The sequence below is a fragment of the Astatotilapia calliptera genome, chromosome 13, assembly GCF_964374335.1.
Source record: "Astatotilapia calliptera chromosome 13, fAstCal68.1, whole genome shotgun sequence".
Taxonomy (NCBI): domain Eukaryota; kingdom Metazoa; phylum Chordata; class Actinopteri; order Cichliformes; family Cichlidae; genus Astatotilapia; species Astatotilapia calliptera.
This window is the reverse complement of record NC_137434.1, coordinates 19,986,759-20,002,176: the sequence shown is the minus strand read 5'-3', so window position 1 is coordinate 20,002,176 and position 15,418 is coordinate 19,986,759. Positions and strand designations below refer to the sequence as shown.

General features: G+C 40.6%; 2 protein-coding genes across 6 annotated transcripts in view; both read right to left on the bottom strand.

The window, feature by feature from the left end:
- Positions 1–141: 141 nt before the first annotated feature.
- dhx32b (DEAH (Asp-Glu-Ala-His) box polypeptide 32b) lies at positions 142–7,273 on the bottom strand. Of its 3 annotated transcripts, XR_013901029.1 has the most exons (12): positions 6,853–7,273; positions 6,525–6,718; positions 5,563–5,938; positions 5,215–5,451; positions 4,658–4,751; positions 4,424–4,573; positions 3,527–3,718; positions 3,287–3,427; positions 2,334–2,524; positions 1,121–1,311; positions 706–1,020; positions 398–537 (listed from the first exon to the last, which is right to left on the bottom strand). XR_013901029.1 is itself a non-coding variant. In XM_026191101.2 (11 exons), the coding sequence occupies exons 1-11, from the start codon at positions 7,132–7,134 to the stop codon at positions 1,008–1,010; spliced, it is 2,061 nt and encodes a 686-aa protein (XP_026046886.1). In that variant the 5' UTR covers positions 7,135–7,273; the 3' UTR covers positions 142–1,007. The 3 variants fall into 3 exon arrangements, 2 of the variants coding, with proteins under 2 accessions (XP_026046886.1, XP_026046885.2); XM_026191101.2 differs by having other exon boundaries at positions 142–1,020; XM_026191100.2 differs by lacking the exon at positions 706–1,020 and having other exon boundaries at positions 142–537; positions 6,853–7,272.
- A 2,823-nt stretch (positions 7,274–10,096) lies between these two features.
- Positions 10,097–15,418, bottom strand: part of adam12b (ADAM metallopeptidase domain 12b) — a 93,835-nt gene continuing 88,513 nt past the window's right edge. For all 3 annotated transcript variants that reach the window (XM_026189369.2, XM_026189371.2, XM_080287979.1), the window contains exons 22-23: positions 14,284–14,459; positions 10,097–11,933 (exon numbers count right to left, since the gene is read on the bottom strand). In XM_026189369.2, coding sequence (XP_026045154.2) covers positions 11,882–11,933; positions 14,284–14,459 — 228 coding nt within the window. In that variant the 3' untranslated portion in view covers positions 10,097–11,881. The remainder of the gene's footprint in view (positions 11,934–14,283; positions 14,460–15,418) is intronic.

The window sequence follows — 15,418 nt, the reverse complement described above, 5'->3', positions numbered from 1 at the left end:
TGCAACTCATTAATCAGGCCGGGGACACAGTGCTATCTGTCTGATGGCTGAAGAGAGATGAGGAGGAAGGGAAGTCAGAAAATCTTTAAAGGACTCGATGGCAATGTAAAAAATCTTGAACACGTATAAATGCGAATAATATGGGCTTAAAAAGAGCAATATTTTTATTTCATATATTAGTTCATTTTTTATAGCTATTCAAATATAACATACAAAGACTATATTGGGATTGGGGGTTAGGGCACAGTAACTGTGCCACAAAAAAGTAATACAATTATAGGATTCTTTACTTGATGATCCAGTCTCTTTCTGTACTATATTGTGCAAAAAGTCCCAATAACTTGAAACAGTGGCTCCATCAGTCACTGTATAACACAGCGGTCAGAAGTCTGATCCTCATGGGATTCCTTTTGTGTTGCTGGTGGTTTCGCTTCTTGGTACTGAGAAGCCCCGTGGTTCAAAATGTTTTGCAGGATGTCTTTGCTCTCACTCGATGGTAAGTTGTAGAAAAAGTACTGTGGTGCCATCTGAATGAACCTAACGAAGGAGAGAATATTTTAGTGTTCTGTGCACCGAAAAAAACAACTGTAGACCTTCTAATTTGTGATGAATTTAACTAATGCAAACTTAATTTCAATTTGCAAAGCTGTTTTCGATCTCATTTAGTGCTGAGCGGCACACGCCTTTGTTGGAAAGAAGACTTACGCTGTGTCTGCTCCTCATATTCGAGCTACAGTTAACGGATTTGCACATGCTCGGGATGTGAAACGTAAGACAGCATGAGAAAGGCTATAGAGCTTTCTCTCCCTCCATTAAGCTGCAGCTCCACATTCTTAGAGATCTGTGCAATCCATAATCCCTTCTTCAACTAGCAGATACTTAGAAAGCAGGATTATAGGACCTCCCTCCACAACCAGCATGACCAGTCTGAGCTGAACTAGGCCTTTAAATACATACGGTTCAAAGGGGAAGGGGAATGTGTCCATCTGATTACATTTAAGCCTCCCTCAGAAGGGTGGTCTAAAAAAAAAAAACTGCATCTAGTCATTTATGCAAATGTTAAAGAAGTCAACAAATGAAAATGTTAAAGGAAGGAAATGGAAACAAGGCTGAGACTTACTCCTGTGGTGTTATGTGGGTTACGGTGCGGAGGCAGTTGTCCTCTGAAAAGGAGTGTTCGTGGAACAACACCCACTCAGGCAGGCCCAGCTTGGGACTCTTGGCTCCGTAGCCAGACAGAGGATGGATCTGCGCTATGTGCTTGTGGGTTATAATAAAGTAGTTCCCAGATCCATCCACATCACGTGCCACCTGGGAAAAAGAGTTGGTGCAGGATGTGATTTCATACTTGTCATTTTTACCTTTAAATAATACAGTTTTTAAAAATAAAAACCATAGTAAATGACACACAAAAAAGCTGAATTCACACTCACAATCTGGCAGTCTATATGCAAATATGGAAATAAGTTGAAAGGGAAGGGGAGGTTAAATAAGCAGTGAGTGAAGTCAAATTTAAAGACGAGGAGTTAAACAAGTGCAAGTTCCGAAAGGAGTAGAAGTGTCGGCTGAGAGGTAGACTCTGAGAGCACAAAATACGTGGTGTTTAAAGAGTCTGATGAGGTGTTAAGATTGACAGAAGCTGAAATGTGAGCTCGAGCCAAAGCGACGTGATGAACGCAACTGAAGTGTGTGGTTAGAATTAAAATATAAATACAGCTAAGTTCAATAACTGAAGTTAGTGTGCAAAGAAGCGAAGATGCAAACCAGTGAAGTCTTTAATTAATCAGTCAAAATCTGTATTCAAAGCTGAAGGCAACATGGTGGTAAAGCTGTTGGGGCTAAATAATATAATGATAATGTTTGTCAGCTTTGATTGTTTAAATTAGTCATAAATTATTCAGCATGTCTTTAATCACCTACATGCTAAATAAATGGAAATGCATTAATATTCGAAATGGGCCCCATTCTTTGACCGTTAATTATGGAGACTAAACTCTGAGTGAAATTACACATGATTAAAACACCCTTCATAATGCTGCCATTAGTTCCACTCAGGAGAGTTTAATGTTTTTAAGAGTCTTTAGAAGGACTGTGGGTGTTTGTTGTAAGCAGAGTATTTAAATTCTCACTGCAGATCGAATACAGTTGCTGTGCTTTCTGGGCTGGAATAAAAAACAACAACAAGAAAACAGGATTTCTAACTTAACAGTTTATTCCAATATGGCCGTGTGCATGGATGGGTGCAGGATTCTCCCTACCTGCCTTGTGACCTTGACTCTGAAAAGCAGTAATGAAAATGGGAGGATGGACGCTAATAAATTACATTTTCTGACCTGCATGAAGAAACCCGCTAAGAGGGCTCTCTTAATGTTGACCGCGTTACTTCGGGAACCAAAGGCGGGCACTGAAATGGGCAGCTCGATCCTCTTCAGGGTGTCGGTGAGCTCACTGCGAATCCCGTCGGCCATCAGCAAAGCATTGTGGTCCAGATAGAAGTCTTGACACCACTTCTCTATATTACAGTCTGACAAAACAGGAAGATGGGTTTGAATTACTGAATCGGTGGCAGTAATTAAACTCTTAAAACTGCCATGTGTTTAGTTTTTCTGCCTACTGTCTAAACCAGGGAAGTCGAGCTCATCTTACACTGTGGTTCAGCCCACTTTGATGTTAAATGGGCCAAACCAGTGAAACACCTCTTTCTGTCAGTGTAAAAAAGTTTAACTACACATTTAATCCCCGCGATATTTTAATATAAGAAAAAGAAGTGCAGTTTCAAAAATAAATCTCACTTTTTCTACTTGATTAAAAAAATGTAATTGTAAGAAATAAATGTGTAATATTACAGAAAAAACATGTCAGCTCATTTTACAGTCTAATAGAAAGCTGTGTTTTACATTTTTATAACTTTTTATAATTTTATATTTTATATTATTCATAACTTTTACTGTGAACCCACTGTAAAAATCCCAAATTTCTATAGTAGATGGTAAAAACACCAGGATCTTTCTGTTATTTATTTGTTTATCTGTTACTTATTTACTTTAGTGTTGTATAAACTGCCATGTAGGAAAAGCTGTAAAACTTATATAAATGCAATAAAAAGTCTAAAATTCATGTCCTTCCTCACATGCTCCAAGAATGTTCAGTGGGCCAGAATGGAATCTTTGGCGAGCTGATTTTGGCCCCTGGACCTTATGTTTGACACCGTTGGTCTAAACTGTAGGAAACTTATCACTGGTATAAACATTATGAGATTGTGCGTCGCGATGCTCTGCTCACTCACATGGATCCTGCTGGCACTGTTTAAAGGCCTTGTAGATATTAATCAGGGTGAAGTGGTCTCCCTCTGGGTGCTGGAACTTCATATAGCACTGGGTCGCCTCTGGTTTCAGCTCCACAGAAGGAACCATGAAGCAAGATGGCGCTAAAAGAATCCAAAAAAAAAAAAAGCAAAGCACGGTTTTGTAGATTTACATGACTCTTTATAGCATATTTTTGCTAAACAGCCACACAGTCACATTACCTGATAGCATAGCAGCAATGATGACCACCTCGCTGACGCAGTCAAACTCACAGGAGGCGAGCACGGTCTTTGCCATCTGTGGCTCCAATGAGAACTCAGACATGATGATGCCCATCTCAGACAGGTTGCCGTCATTATCCAGAGCTGCTAGGTAGTCGAGCTCCTCCAAAGCCTGCATGAGGCCTGCAGGATCTGGGTTGGACAGGGTTTTGGATTAAGCACCATAAAAAAAACATATGAGATAATTAATTACATTGAAATACATGTTGAGTAAAAGTGTTGTGTGCCATTTTTTCATGCCGTCCAAATAGTAATCCAAAGCACCAGGACAGCCCCCCACAGTGGACTGGCACCCCAGTGGGAATGCTTGGAGTGAATGGGCAGCAGCAGATTAGGATTTTATAATCCTCACCAACATCTGCCATGTATCACTATGCAAAATAAAGCTGTTTATTTATTTTTTCTTTTCTTTTTTAAACAAATGCGTTTTTTCCCCTATAGAAATACAAACACAGACCTCAAGACAAAATGAGAGGAAGGGAAAAATTATGAAACCACAGCTGTCTATTATCTTGTGTTGTCCTTCATACCAACTCCGCCATGTCTGTGCTCTAATCAGCTAATGTGACGCTCAGTGTCTGTGTGTTTGTGTGTTTGTGGGGGTGAATAAGTCCGGGGGAACAAAAGCAAACGAAAGCAGGTCAGCTCTAAAAGGATGCACGCAGAACAGGAGCTGTCAGTTTAGCTGAAGCACGGCTCACTGCCCTCCAATACAAAAAGTTCCTGTGTGCTGGAACAAAAGGCAAAGAACTGAATGAACCGGATTTTTAATTAAGTTAGGGAACAATGGTTCAGACAAAAATCAGTTTTTCTACAGTGATTTTATGCAGATCTCACCTGGTCTGTCTATGAATTCGCAGTGACCCAGTCCGGCGATCTCCATCCTTTTCAAGAACAGCACAGTGGATGTGATGTCAGACTCCACAATATGCGGGCGTATCTGAGTAGGAAGTTGTCTATCCGTTGGATAGAGACGGAAACACTTGCCTACAGGAAGCAAACATCATTTTTTAGATGGGACAGCTGCAGTGAAGTAGCAGCCACAGATTTTGTAGCATTTTAACTTCTCACCTGCCGGACCTGCCAGTTGCCTTCGACTCTCGGTTTGACCGGTGCTGATACGCTGAATGATGACTGAGTTTGTTCTGATCCTGGGGTTGTAGACCTACAACAGCACAGCGGGCTGTTAACCTTGATTTACGTTAACTAAGCTACATTTTGATGGCAAATATTTTCACCCCAAATAACACAGAAATATCTAGAAAATAATTTGAGAAAGACTGATGATTTAAATTGTTATCTTTACATAACACTGACAAGAGGCTAAAATTAAAACTTGACTTATTGTCTCTATTGTGTTGTGCTATAATATAAGATGTACCTTGTTTTCCAGACCAAAGCTTAAGCTTTAACATTTTTTTGTGAGACTTCAGAATATCGGTTTTTCTCTCATTTTCTTTCTGCATAGGAAGTCCCATACAATGCATTCAAATCTCTGCTTTTTCAACACATGAAACTCTCTAATTAATCAGCAACTGGGTCTCTGCATCAGCGATGTAATTTTTAACCCTGGAAATCAGCCTTCATGTAAGTGCTGATTTAAATAATGCAAATAACAACCAACTTACATATCTTTTCTCAAGCCCGGCATCAATAACAAAGCTTATCGAGCTAACAGGCCAGAAAAAGTCCTCATTTGGGCTTGAACTGAGGAACACTCGGCGGGTCTGGCTGGTTTCCTCTTCCCCCAGGACAGGCAGACTCCCAGGCTGCCCAGGGTGCACAGCTATTGGCAGTAGCTCACCCAGATCGATGGGTAAGCTCTTCCTCTCGTGGGACAGGATGTTGTGGGCCAGATCTATCTCCTGGTAGAGAGTTAACAAAAAGGAAAATCAGAGAAAGACGTGCATTAGTTTCAGGCTTCTGAATCTACTGGTCATGCGGTGATGTTTTGGGTTTTTTGGGTTTTTTTTTACCTGCGTTGTCACCAAAAACACAACCACATCCCCCTTCTCTCTGGAGCGATGGATCTCCAGCACGAGACGGAGAGCAGAGCAGAAATAGCCGTCGCCTGTGCTGCTGTACACCACCTCCCCTGCACCCGGGGTCTCCAGGTGAATCAAACGTGCTGCCGACCCGGTAAAGTGGGCCAGGTGCTTGGGGCTGGGTGGGAAAGCTGTAAGGAGGACCACACGGAGCTCTGGCCTCTGCAGGACAATGTCCTTCAGCAGACCCAGGAGAACATCAGTGGCTACAGTCCTCTGGTGGGCCTGATCCACGACCACAACACCGTAGTGTGCGAGCAAAGGGTCTGACATCATCTCCCTCAGAAGCATGTCATCCGTGCAGTATCTTTAAAAGGCCATAAAATGATGCTTGACATTAGGAAAGAGCAAGTAAATGTACGCACAGGCACACTGTATCTATTTTGATATAGCATGAAATTAATCTTTTCTATAATGTAAGCCTGCATGCTTAAACCAGTATGTTAAAAGAAAATCCATTCAGCATCCCTGAAGGTGGCAACTTAATGAAAAACACTTTGTCTACACTTCAGCTTTGCTGCCATTAGTGTAATTTACTCTAATAATTAGTCTGAGAAGGGGGATCCTTGCCGGGTGCCTGTTTATCTTGTCTCCCTCCCCTTAATGTGCTTAGTTTCATTGTTTCCTGGCTAACCTATGAGGGACCCACATGAGGGAGTGTGACATATGGGGAGACGGGGAGACAGGGAGTCGGGCAGCTGTGGACGAACTGCTGAAAAGAGCCTCTCAAGCCTTTTGTTCACCTCCCCTTTGAGAAGAAGAAAAGGCGGGGTGATTTAGCTTTGTGTGTCATGACCGTGCATTACTATAGCCGCCATGCTGAGAGAAAGACTCTGAGAAAGAAACATTGGATGTATAAAGTGGGAAACGTAGGAAGTGCTGCTGTACCACACCTGAGGACTGTGTCAGTAGTGCAGCAACTTTCAAGAGGGATGCTGTACCCAACTTCGTGACCGATGTTGACATCCATCTCGTCAGCCACTCTGAGGGCGAGATCTACAGCCTGTTGTGCATGTATCTGGGTACAAACCACCATGCCGTGCTGGAACTGGACTGACAGGCAGAATTCAGCACACCACTGAGGTATCTGTTTCAGAGTAAGATCAACAAGACAAATTGCTTACATTACAGATGCTTCCAGAAAAATGACTTAAATGTCTTGCTGTAAAAAAAAAGAAAAACCATCCAGTGCTGAAGTGTTGAATACCCCACAGTACTCACTTGAGAGCTCCTTCCAGTTTTGGCAGAGCCACTGACAACAACAAACTGTTCTTTGGCCAAAGTGTCCATGAATTCACACTTTGCTTTCCACACTGGCAGTTCCTTCCTTTCTTTCAGCAGTTTGTAAAACCTGGAGGAATAAGGCAGTCCATCAAACTGATTAAGCTCCAAGATGTCATCATATTCTTTGTCTCCTTCGTTCAAAGCTCCTGTGTCTGAACAACAGGGTGATTTCCCCTCTAAATAGTCCACTCCAGTTAAAGTTGTAACGTCCTGCGCCATCACAACTAGGCTCCGGGTCTGTCAGGTTTACACTTCATTTACAGAGCCACAGAAATTGAGTTTGTAGGTCTCCAGCTCTCAGTAAACTGTTGGACAGCACTCAGCCCGCCTCCGCAAGTGAAGCCAAATGAAAGGCTCACCAGGCGGCCAGCCCAGTGTTGTCATGTGGCCACTAATCTCACAGAAGTGCGGACACCAACAGATGACACACACACACACACACACACACACACACACACACACACACACACACACACACACACACACACACACACACACACACACACAGAGAGATCTGTGGGCAGAGATTCAGAGTGGTCTGGTGTTTACAATGAAATCTGGCTGCGACACAAAGATCACAACTTGTGCACAGTGTAAAATGCATTTATTTATCAACTGTGGTGTAATTTAGAAATTGATTTCATCAGTGGTCATCCTACTCAAATTAAATGAACAAAAGTGCCATCAAATGAAGAACCGTAAGCAGTCAGCCCTACTTCTGTCAAATCTACTGTCTCATATTGTTAAAACTGCACTAACTGTAAGGAAAAGCACTACAAATTATTAAGATAAAATGTTAAAAAAGATCTTTGAAATATGGGTCTAATGATTTGGATCACTGCTATTTGTCATTTGGCTTTAATCTTTAACTTCTTGAAAGGCAACCAACCAATCAACTGAAAAAAAATCTTTAATAAACCACATCTAATTATTTTAGCTACATTTTACATACATGAAATGACATTTCTACAAAGATCAACACTGCAGTCAGCATTTAAATAGGTCCAAACTTTTCAAATTAAAAGAAAACAAATTTATATATCAGACAAAAAAGGAAATTTGAGGAGCTAGGGTCTAGACTCTGATGTTGATTATATGATGATTTAAGGGCAGCTTAGATCTCTGAGGTTTTCCTGTTTTTGTGTGCTTTTCCAGTGCTAGTGGTGTTAACAAGTGCTGGGGGAGCTGACCTTTAATCAACTTCAGCCTGTAGTTCGAGCACATTATGGCAAGATAACGAGCTGAACCCCAGAGAGGGCGGCGCTGCAGTTGTTGTAATGAGCCATGTTTTCCAGCAGGTGGCACTGTTGAACAACTAAGATCAACTGCTGAAGCAGTGCAGGACTTCATGAGGTACCTGAAAGGACCTGCATAAAAGACGTCACTGAGAAAATGAGCCATAGCTCAGTCTCGCTCCTTTAAGTGACACAAAGAAACCCTGCTAACAGATTTCTGCTTAATAGAACGAAAAATAAAAGAAAGGACATTTGATGTCTTTCTTTTCATATTTGCTGCTTTCATCAGAGTAATATATTCAGACACTTTATTGGTTCACCTGTTCAAGGGTTCTCTAATGCAGATATCTAATCAGTGAATCGCATGGCAACAACTCAGTGCATTTAGGTATGCAGATATGGTAAAAATGACCTCCCGAAATTTACACTGAGCATCAGAAAGGTGATGCTTTTTAGTGCCGGCCTGAGTATTCCAGAAATCGATGATTTACTAGGAGTTTCCCACACAATGGTGCGGAAAAGAGAAAATATATTTTGTTTGCGTTGAGGTCCAAATGACAACAAGAGCAACTCAAATAACCGCTTGTTACCGCCAGAGTTTTTTCAATCTTTTTAAAAATCATAATGAATAATAAAAAAAAGTTTAATTTTAGCTTTCAATGTTGAAAATGTTTAGTTTTAGTAGTTTTTAATTAGTATTGTAAGCAGGGCATAATAAATAAAAACAGACCTTTCTGAAAGCAGTTCACTCACAGTCTTGTACACGTTCAGAATCTCAATAAACACATCCATTAAAGGCTCATCGGGCAAGCTGCAATAAAACTGTAAAAATAAAAATTACAATTTTTTTTAATATACTAAAAAATAGATACAACTATGGTATCGATTTCAAAATCCTACATCAGTTTTCAGAAAATGTGATCTCTGACATTTTAAAGTAAACAAAATTCAAACTTCCCAGAGGTTTTTAGCAGAAACCATCCATGGTATCAGCTTTAAACTCCTACGTGGCTTTGTTCTCAAGTCATTGCATTCACAAACTTGGCTGTTCAAGTTTAGTTTTTATTTTTATTTTATGTAACTAAAATGGTTTTTTCACATCTAGTTTTAGCTTTAAAACTAACTTGGTTACAACCAAGATTTGCAGAAGAACATCTCCTTTTAAAGCAGATAGGCTATAGCAGTAGAACACCGCACCGGTTACCACGCCTGTCAGCTCAGAACAGGAAACTGAGGCTACAGTTTACACAGACTCACCAAAATTGTACAATAGTAGAAAAATGGCAAAATGTTTCCTGTTCTAATGAGTCTTGTAATTTCTACTGTGACATTTGGATGGTAGGAACATAATTTGGCATAAACAGCATGAAAACATGGATCAATCCTGCCTCATATGACCCCTTCAGACTGCTGCTGGTGGAGGTTTAATGTCTTGGCACACTTTGGGTCCTAAATGCCACAGCCTGCCTGAGTATTGCTGTTGACCATGTCCATCCCTTTATGATCTCTGTGTACCCGTCTTCTGATGGCTGCTCCCAGCAGGTTAATGCGCCATGCCGTGTTAAGCTCACATCATCTCAAAGTGGTTTATTGAACCTGACAGTGAGTTCAGTGTACTCAAAAGTTCTCCGCAGGTACCACGGTCTCAATCCAATAGAGCACTTTTAAGTGGTGGAACAGGAGATTAATTTTGTGGATTTTCAGCAGACAAATCTGCAGCAACTGTTCGATGCTATCATGTCAATATGGATCAGAATACCTGAGAAATGTTTCCAGCACCTTGCTGAATCTACGCCATGAAAAGTTAAGGCAGTTCAGTTGCTAGTTGGTCAGTCGGTTTATTGCATCGTCCTTATTGGTCATGGTGGCTTCTTTGTGGATTTTAATGTGGTGTGTTGCATTCTTATAGTCATAAATCAAAGTATGAATGAAATTAAAACACCGTCTTGTAAACAGGGGACATTTAATTGGCTCTGATGTCTTCTCACAGCTTAAATGTAATCCTGACACCTTTGTCATTCTTTTAAAACGTTGGAAATCGTCCAACACCATGTTTTCACCTCCTAATGTAATAGTGGCAACGTCTCAAAGCAGTTCTTTACATTTCTGTGCTTTAAAAAAAGAAGAAGAAAACAACAACAACAAAAAAAAAGAAAAACTGACATTTACACTTTACAATGGTTTTTAAACATGTTACACTTAAAATTTAATAAACACAGTACATTTAGGTTTTTACAGATGGCATAAACATTGAACAGCTAATTGACACAGCAATAAGACATATTTTCCAGCAGAGCGGTGACTCTGTTGAACACATCTGAACACATCCAAAACAAGGGAAATAAAGCATCATTTAGATACTACAAAAACACAATGCAGGTATGCAGGGCGTGACTGGCTTCAGTTATTCTGCAGCAGCGATTGAACAAGCACTGCATTCGGAAACACTGCAAGTACAAAATGCCTTATGCAAACACTGACACGTTGCGCTGTGAAGTTAACAATTGAGTCCCTCAAGTCAACAACTAACACTGAGAAAAAAAAAGAAAAAGAGCCTGACTCATGCTCTGGGGTGCAATGAGCGCCGCTGTGAATGCGTGAGTGAGCTCGGCGTTCGACAACAGTGAAGTCATAGAAACTCCAAAAGGAATGTCGTGAAAGCAACAAAAAGAACAGGACGGATACGGTAAAACATCTCGCTGGAAAGCTTGTGGCGTCATCCGGCTTGGCTCGCCCTCTCAAGGACGAGGCGAGCGCAAACGTTAAACATACAAACGCCAGTATTGATGTTGAATCATTCGGCGGTGGTGTAATTCTCTGGAACACAGTCAGTCTGTCAAGTCTGTTGACACTCCACAGCACTTGCCAGTATCAGGAGAAAACATGTCTAGAGTCCAACGCATGCCCCGAGCAGTATGTCAGAGGCAGGCTGAGGTGTGTGAAAATTACTTTCCTCTTTGTTCTTTCCTGCAAAAATGAACTTATAAGGAATAAAAGAGCCTGGTGCACAGACTGTAAAGTGAGCGGATTAATGCCACAATAAAAATGTAGTCTACGTCTTAAAAGGGAATCAAATTCTTTTTATCCAGCGTTTAGATGATTCATGAAGAAAATAGCTGTATTTTCACAAAAATAGGAGATTTTTTTTTTAGCACTGAGGCAACAAGGACATAGAGGACTTATTTGGTGTTCAGTACGTGATAAAAAATGAAAAACTGGAGAAATAACATTGCGCCACTACTTACCGACTCGTCCTCTATCTCCATTTATCATCATCCAAGTCAAAAAACAAAATGTTTTGCACTTTGATCATTCAAGCAACGTGACGAGTTATAAAAAAGACTTTATATTTCAGCATTTTGCTTAGAAGAAAATGTATAAAAACAATCACAGAATGCAAAAACGAAGTGTCCGTAATGACGCCTCGCGTTCGTCTTTTCCTCGAGTTTCCCACGAAGAGAATCATCCGTCATCAGAGTCCTCTTTGCACAAACCGGTAGTATCCTAGTTAAATAGTTAAATAGATAAATAGTTCACTGGTACCTGAGCAAGGATGACAAAGCACCTTTTAGAGGCGTAGCATCAAGGTTTGATGTTAGCCCCCGTTTTTGCTGGGAACTCTGTGACACTTCCAATTGTCCCAAAGGTCTAACAGAGTCTCAGAAATTAGTGCAAATTAAGAAAGTCTCCATCTATTAGTCGGAGATCTACATGTCCATGAAGTTGAGAGCTCAACAGTCCTTTTGAATCTTTGGTGGTCTGTATGGCAGTGCCGGTGCAGGTCTGAAGAGTGAACACAACACAAATAGATTACAACATTACAATGGTAATAATAAGTAACTATATAAATATCTCCTTTCAGACAGGTAGGTCTCATTTCTGAAAATGTATATTATCTAAAACATGATGATAATCTGTCCAGTTTGAATGGATCTCTAAATTCAGAGAGAAGTCAAATGGAAAACATCTTTGCTTTAGCTTATCAATAATAGATACATGGAGAGATGAATGACACCATTAGGTTCTCTTTAAGCGTCTCTTTCACTGTGCACTTCAGCTCACCACCAGTTGTGAAATCTGCTTGAGAAAGGGAGCTTGGATTGCTCAGCCCACACTGGAAAAGGATAGCGCTTTTGTTTTGTAGGGTATCGTTTCCAGTAACTAAAGTGGTCGATGCTGGAAACTGGACTGACTGTGAAAATGTAACTTGGCAAAAGAAGAATAATCTCATTGTCGATAATGACATCACTCAGAAAGAGATAATGGCATTATTTTTATTACTAGATTGGAGACAAGAAGTATATTCAGGTCTATAAGTTTTGAATAAAGACACAATTTTTACAGTTTTTGTAGTTTTGCCTCTGTACAGCACCAAAGATTATTTTAAATCAACTACGCACTCGATACGCACTAGACAGTTGACTTGACAGGCAGTTGTCTGGCCATGTCTTGTTCCCTGGCTGTGTTGTGACAAGTGAAGCAGGCATAATATCTGAAGTCAATTCAAAGTTTTCAATTTATATTTTATACTTTTCCACTGTAATTTTAAATATGAGGCTCAAAGAAACGTCAGTGTAAGTGAAGGAGGCCATCACTAGGTTAAAAAACAAAACAAATCTATCAGTGAGAGAACAAAAGCTTTACAAGTCACCAAATAAACAATCTGGGGTACTCAGAGCTCAGTAACACTAAACCAACACAAACTCAGCATCGCTGTACAATCGAGAGATGCCTTCATGAATAGAAATATAGAGTTTACATCAAGAAGGACAGATTAGAGCCTTTGATCGAAATGAAAAGAAACTAATTCAGCCAAGCTGGATTTGTGACTCGCGTTTATTGATGATGCGACTGCCGATAGAAGTAGCAGGATGAATTCGGAAGTGTTCAAGGCTATACTCTCTGCTCAGATTCAGCCAGATTGGACAGTGCTTCACAGTGCAAATGGATAATGGCCCAAAGCATACTCCAAAAGACTCCCAAGAGTTTTTCAGGGGAAAGGAAATGGGACATTCTTCTTCTTCTATTCAACAGCCAGCTCAGTCACCTGATCCCAACAAAATAGAGTATGCTTTTCAGTTATTAAACTGGAGGAAGAGAAAGCCACAAACAAGAAGCAACTGAAGCCAGCTGCAGTACAGGTCTAGCGATATTAGACTTAAGACAATCATTGACTGCAAAGGCTTTTCATCAGATTATTAAAAACTTTCCTTATATTTAAGATTATGTCAGTTTGTCCAATTAATTTTGAGTCTCTCAAAATGTGGGACTGTGTCTAAAAATGTCAGTAATCCCCTTAAATTAAAGCCTAAAGGCTGAACTTCAATAAAACAGTGTATATTTGATTCAAATTCCAGTGTGGTGGTTTTCAGAGGCAAAACTGCAAGAAATATGACTTTTACTAGTAAACTAACTATAAGTAATCCAGAGGAATTAATAAATCCAAACTAGTTGTGCATTCTGCATGATGGTGACGTACAACTGAAATTTAATGCTGTTGCGTTAAAAGCATGCTTTGTTTGCTTCAGTATATCAAATCCTCCACTTCACTGCTTTTGTGTACAGCGATAATAAAAGTGGTTTAATAAAACAGGAAGCATAACACATATGCGAAAAGTTTATGCAGCGAAAAACAATTTTTTATTTGCCCTCATGCTTTGGGACAGAAGAGGTAATAATCCTTGTATAACCACCGTAATAGCCAGGCTAGCACTCCCAACTATAAGGAGGAAGTTATGAATATCCAACAGCATACTTCACACAGAGCGCGTCAGCAAAGCTGAATTTAATGAGTGTTGTGAGAGTTGAAAATGATGAGGTTGGTGAACAAATTTGTCAAAAGATTCACAAGTAAATGAGCGTCCCTCGCGCTCACAACAATCATTAATTAGCCTTTAATCACAAAATAACTTGAACTCCATTAGTGATGCAGCCTGTGACAGAAAAGATGACATTACTCTTTTCCCGAACTGCTACGGCTTCTTCTTAGGTGCAAAATGTCACACAAGAATTAAGTCTCTTTAAATAAACTACCAAAAACTAAGTGACAAAAAAAGCCATCAATTTAACAGAGAGATGAAGACGTCTGAAAAGGCCTTTTAAGTAGTGTATTTTTTTGTCATGCTCCACAGACCTGCTTGGTAAAGGGATGGAGGGTGGAGGCCTTGGCACAGTGGGGATAGGTATGGGAAGGGCCACTTTCCCGGGGATGTGCCCCCCTGCTGTTGCGACACTGTTACCCAGTCGAGAGCTCCTCCCAAGTGGGTCTGCAGGTAGGGGCTTCTGGGGTGGACTGGGTTTCTCAAAGTCCTATAAAAAGAACACAAAAAGTACCAATTTAGTTCATGTACTAATTTAAAAAACACCACAAAGCACGTCAGTCTTATCTTGAGTCAGTGCACAGAGCAAGTGACCTTCTAAGCTTTTTTTTCAGTATGGATTAGTTGTGCAGCAGCTATCTGAACACAGACGCAAATGCGTTTCACTAGAGGGCACTGTGTTATCATTATCTCCTCTGAATTCCCACAGCTAACATGAGATGAATCCCAAACCTCCCCCTGCTCGTCTCCACCACCTCTGTGGCAGTGCTGTGAGAGGGTAGAAGGTTATCTGGATGAGGTGTCATCATGTGGTACTAATCTACACAGAGGGAGCGCGCAGTTGATAAACATCTGCTACCAGCTGCCTGGCTGCTATCACACACACACACAAACGGACATGCACAAAACCTTCCCACAACTGCCCACGCCATGGCACACGCACGCAGGTTTACATGAACAAACTTTAAGTAATCTGCATGTGGAAGAAGAAAAAAATCCCCACATCATGCATGGATAAGACTCAGAAAGCTGGATGGTTTAAAACATTCATGAATGCAGCCAAGATGTGACCGAGTTTGTCACATCTACATGCAAGAGTTATAAACCTGTGTGTTCACTGCTGCGCAACCCAGGCGCCTCAAATGTGACAATCTTTCATGGCAACACTAACTGCATGTATGCTTTTTTTCTTCGTTTTTTTTTTTTTTTTACATAAATTGCAATAAAGAAATTCAAATGCAGTGATACTTTAAACTCACCAGACACAGTTAAAGTTTAAACTGAGCATCAGAATGAGGAAGAAAAGTGATTTGAGTAACTTTGATTTTTGGTTTCAGACAGGGTGGTCTGAATATTTCAGAAACTGCTCATCTGCTGGCATTTTCCCACGCAAACATCTCTAGGGTTTACAGAGATTAGTCCAACCCCCCCAACCCCCAACCCCCCAAA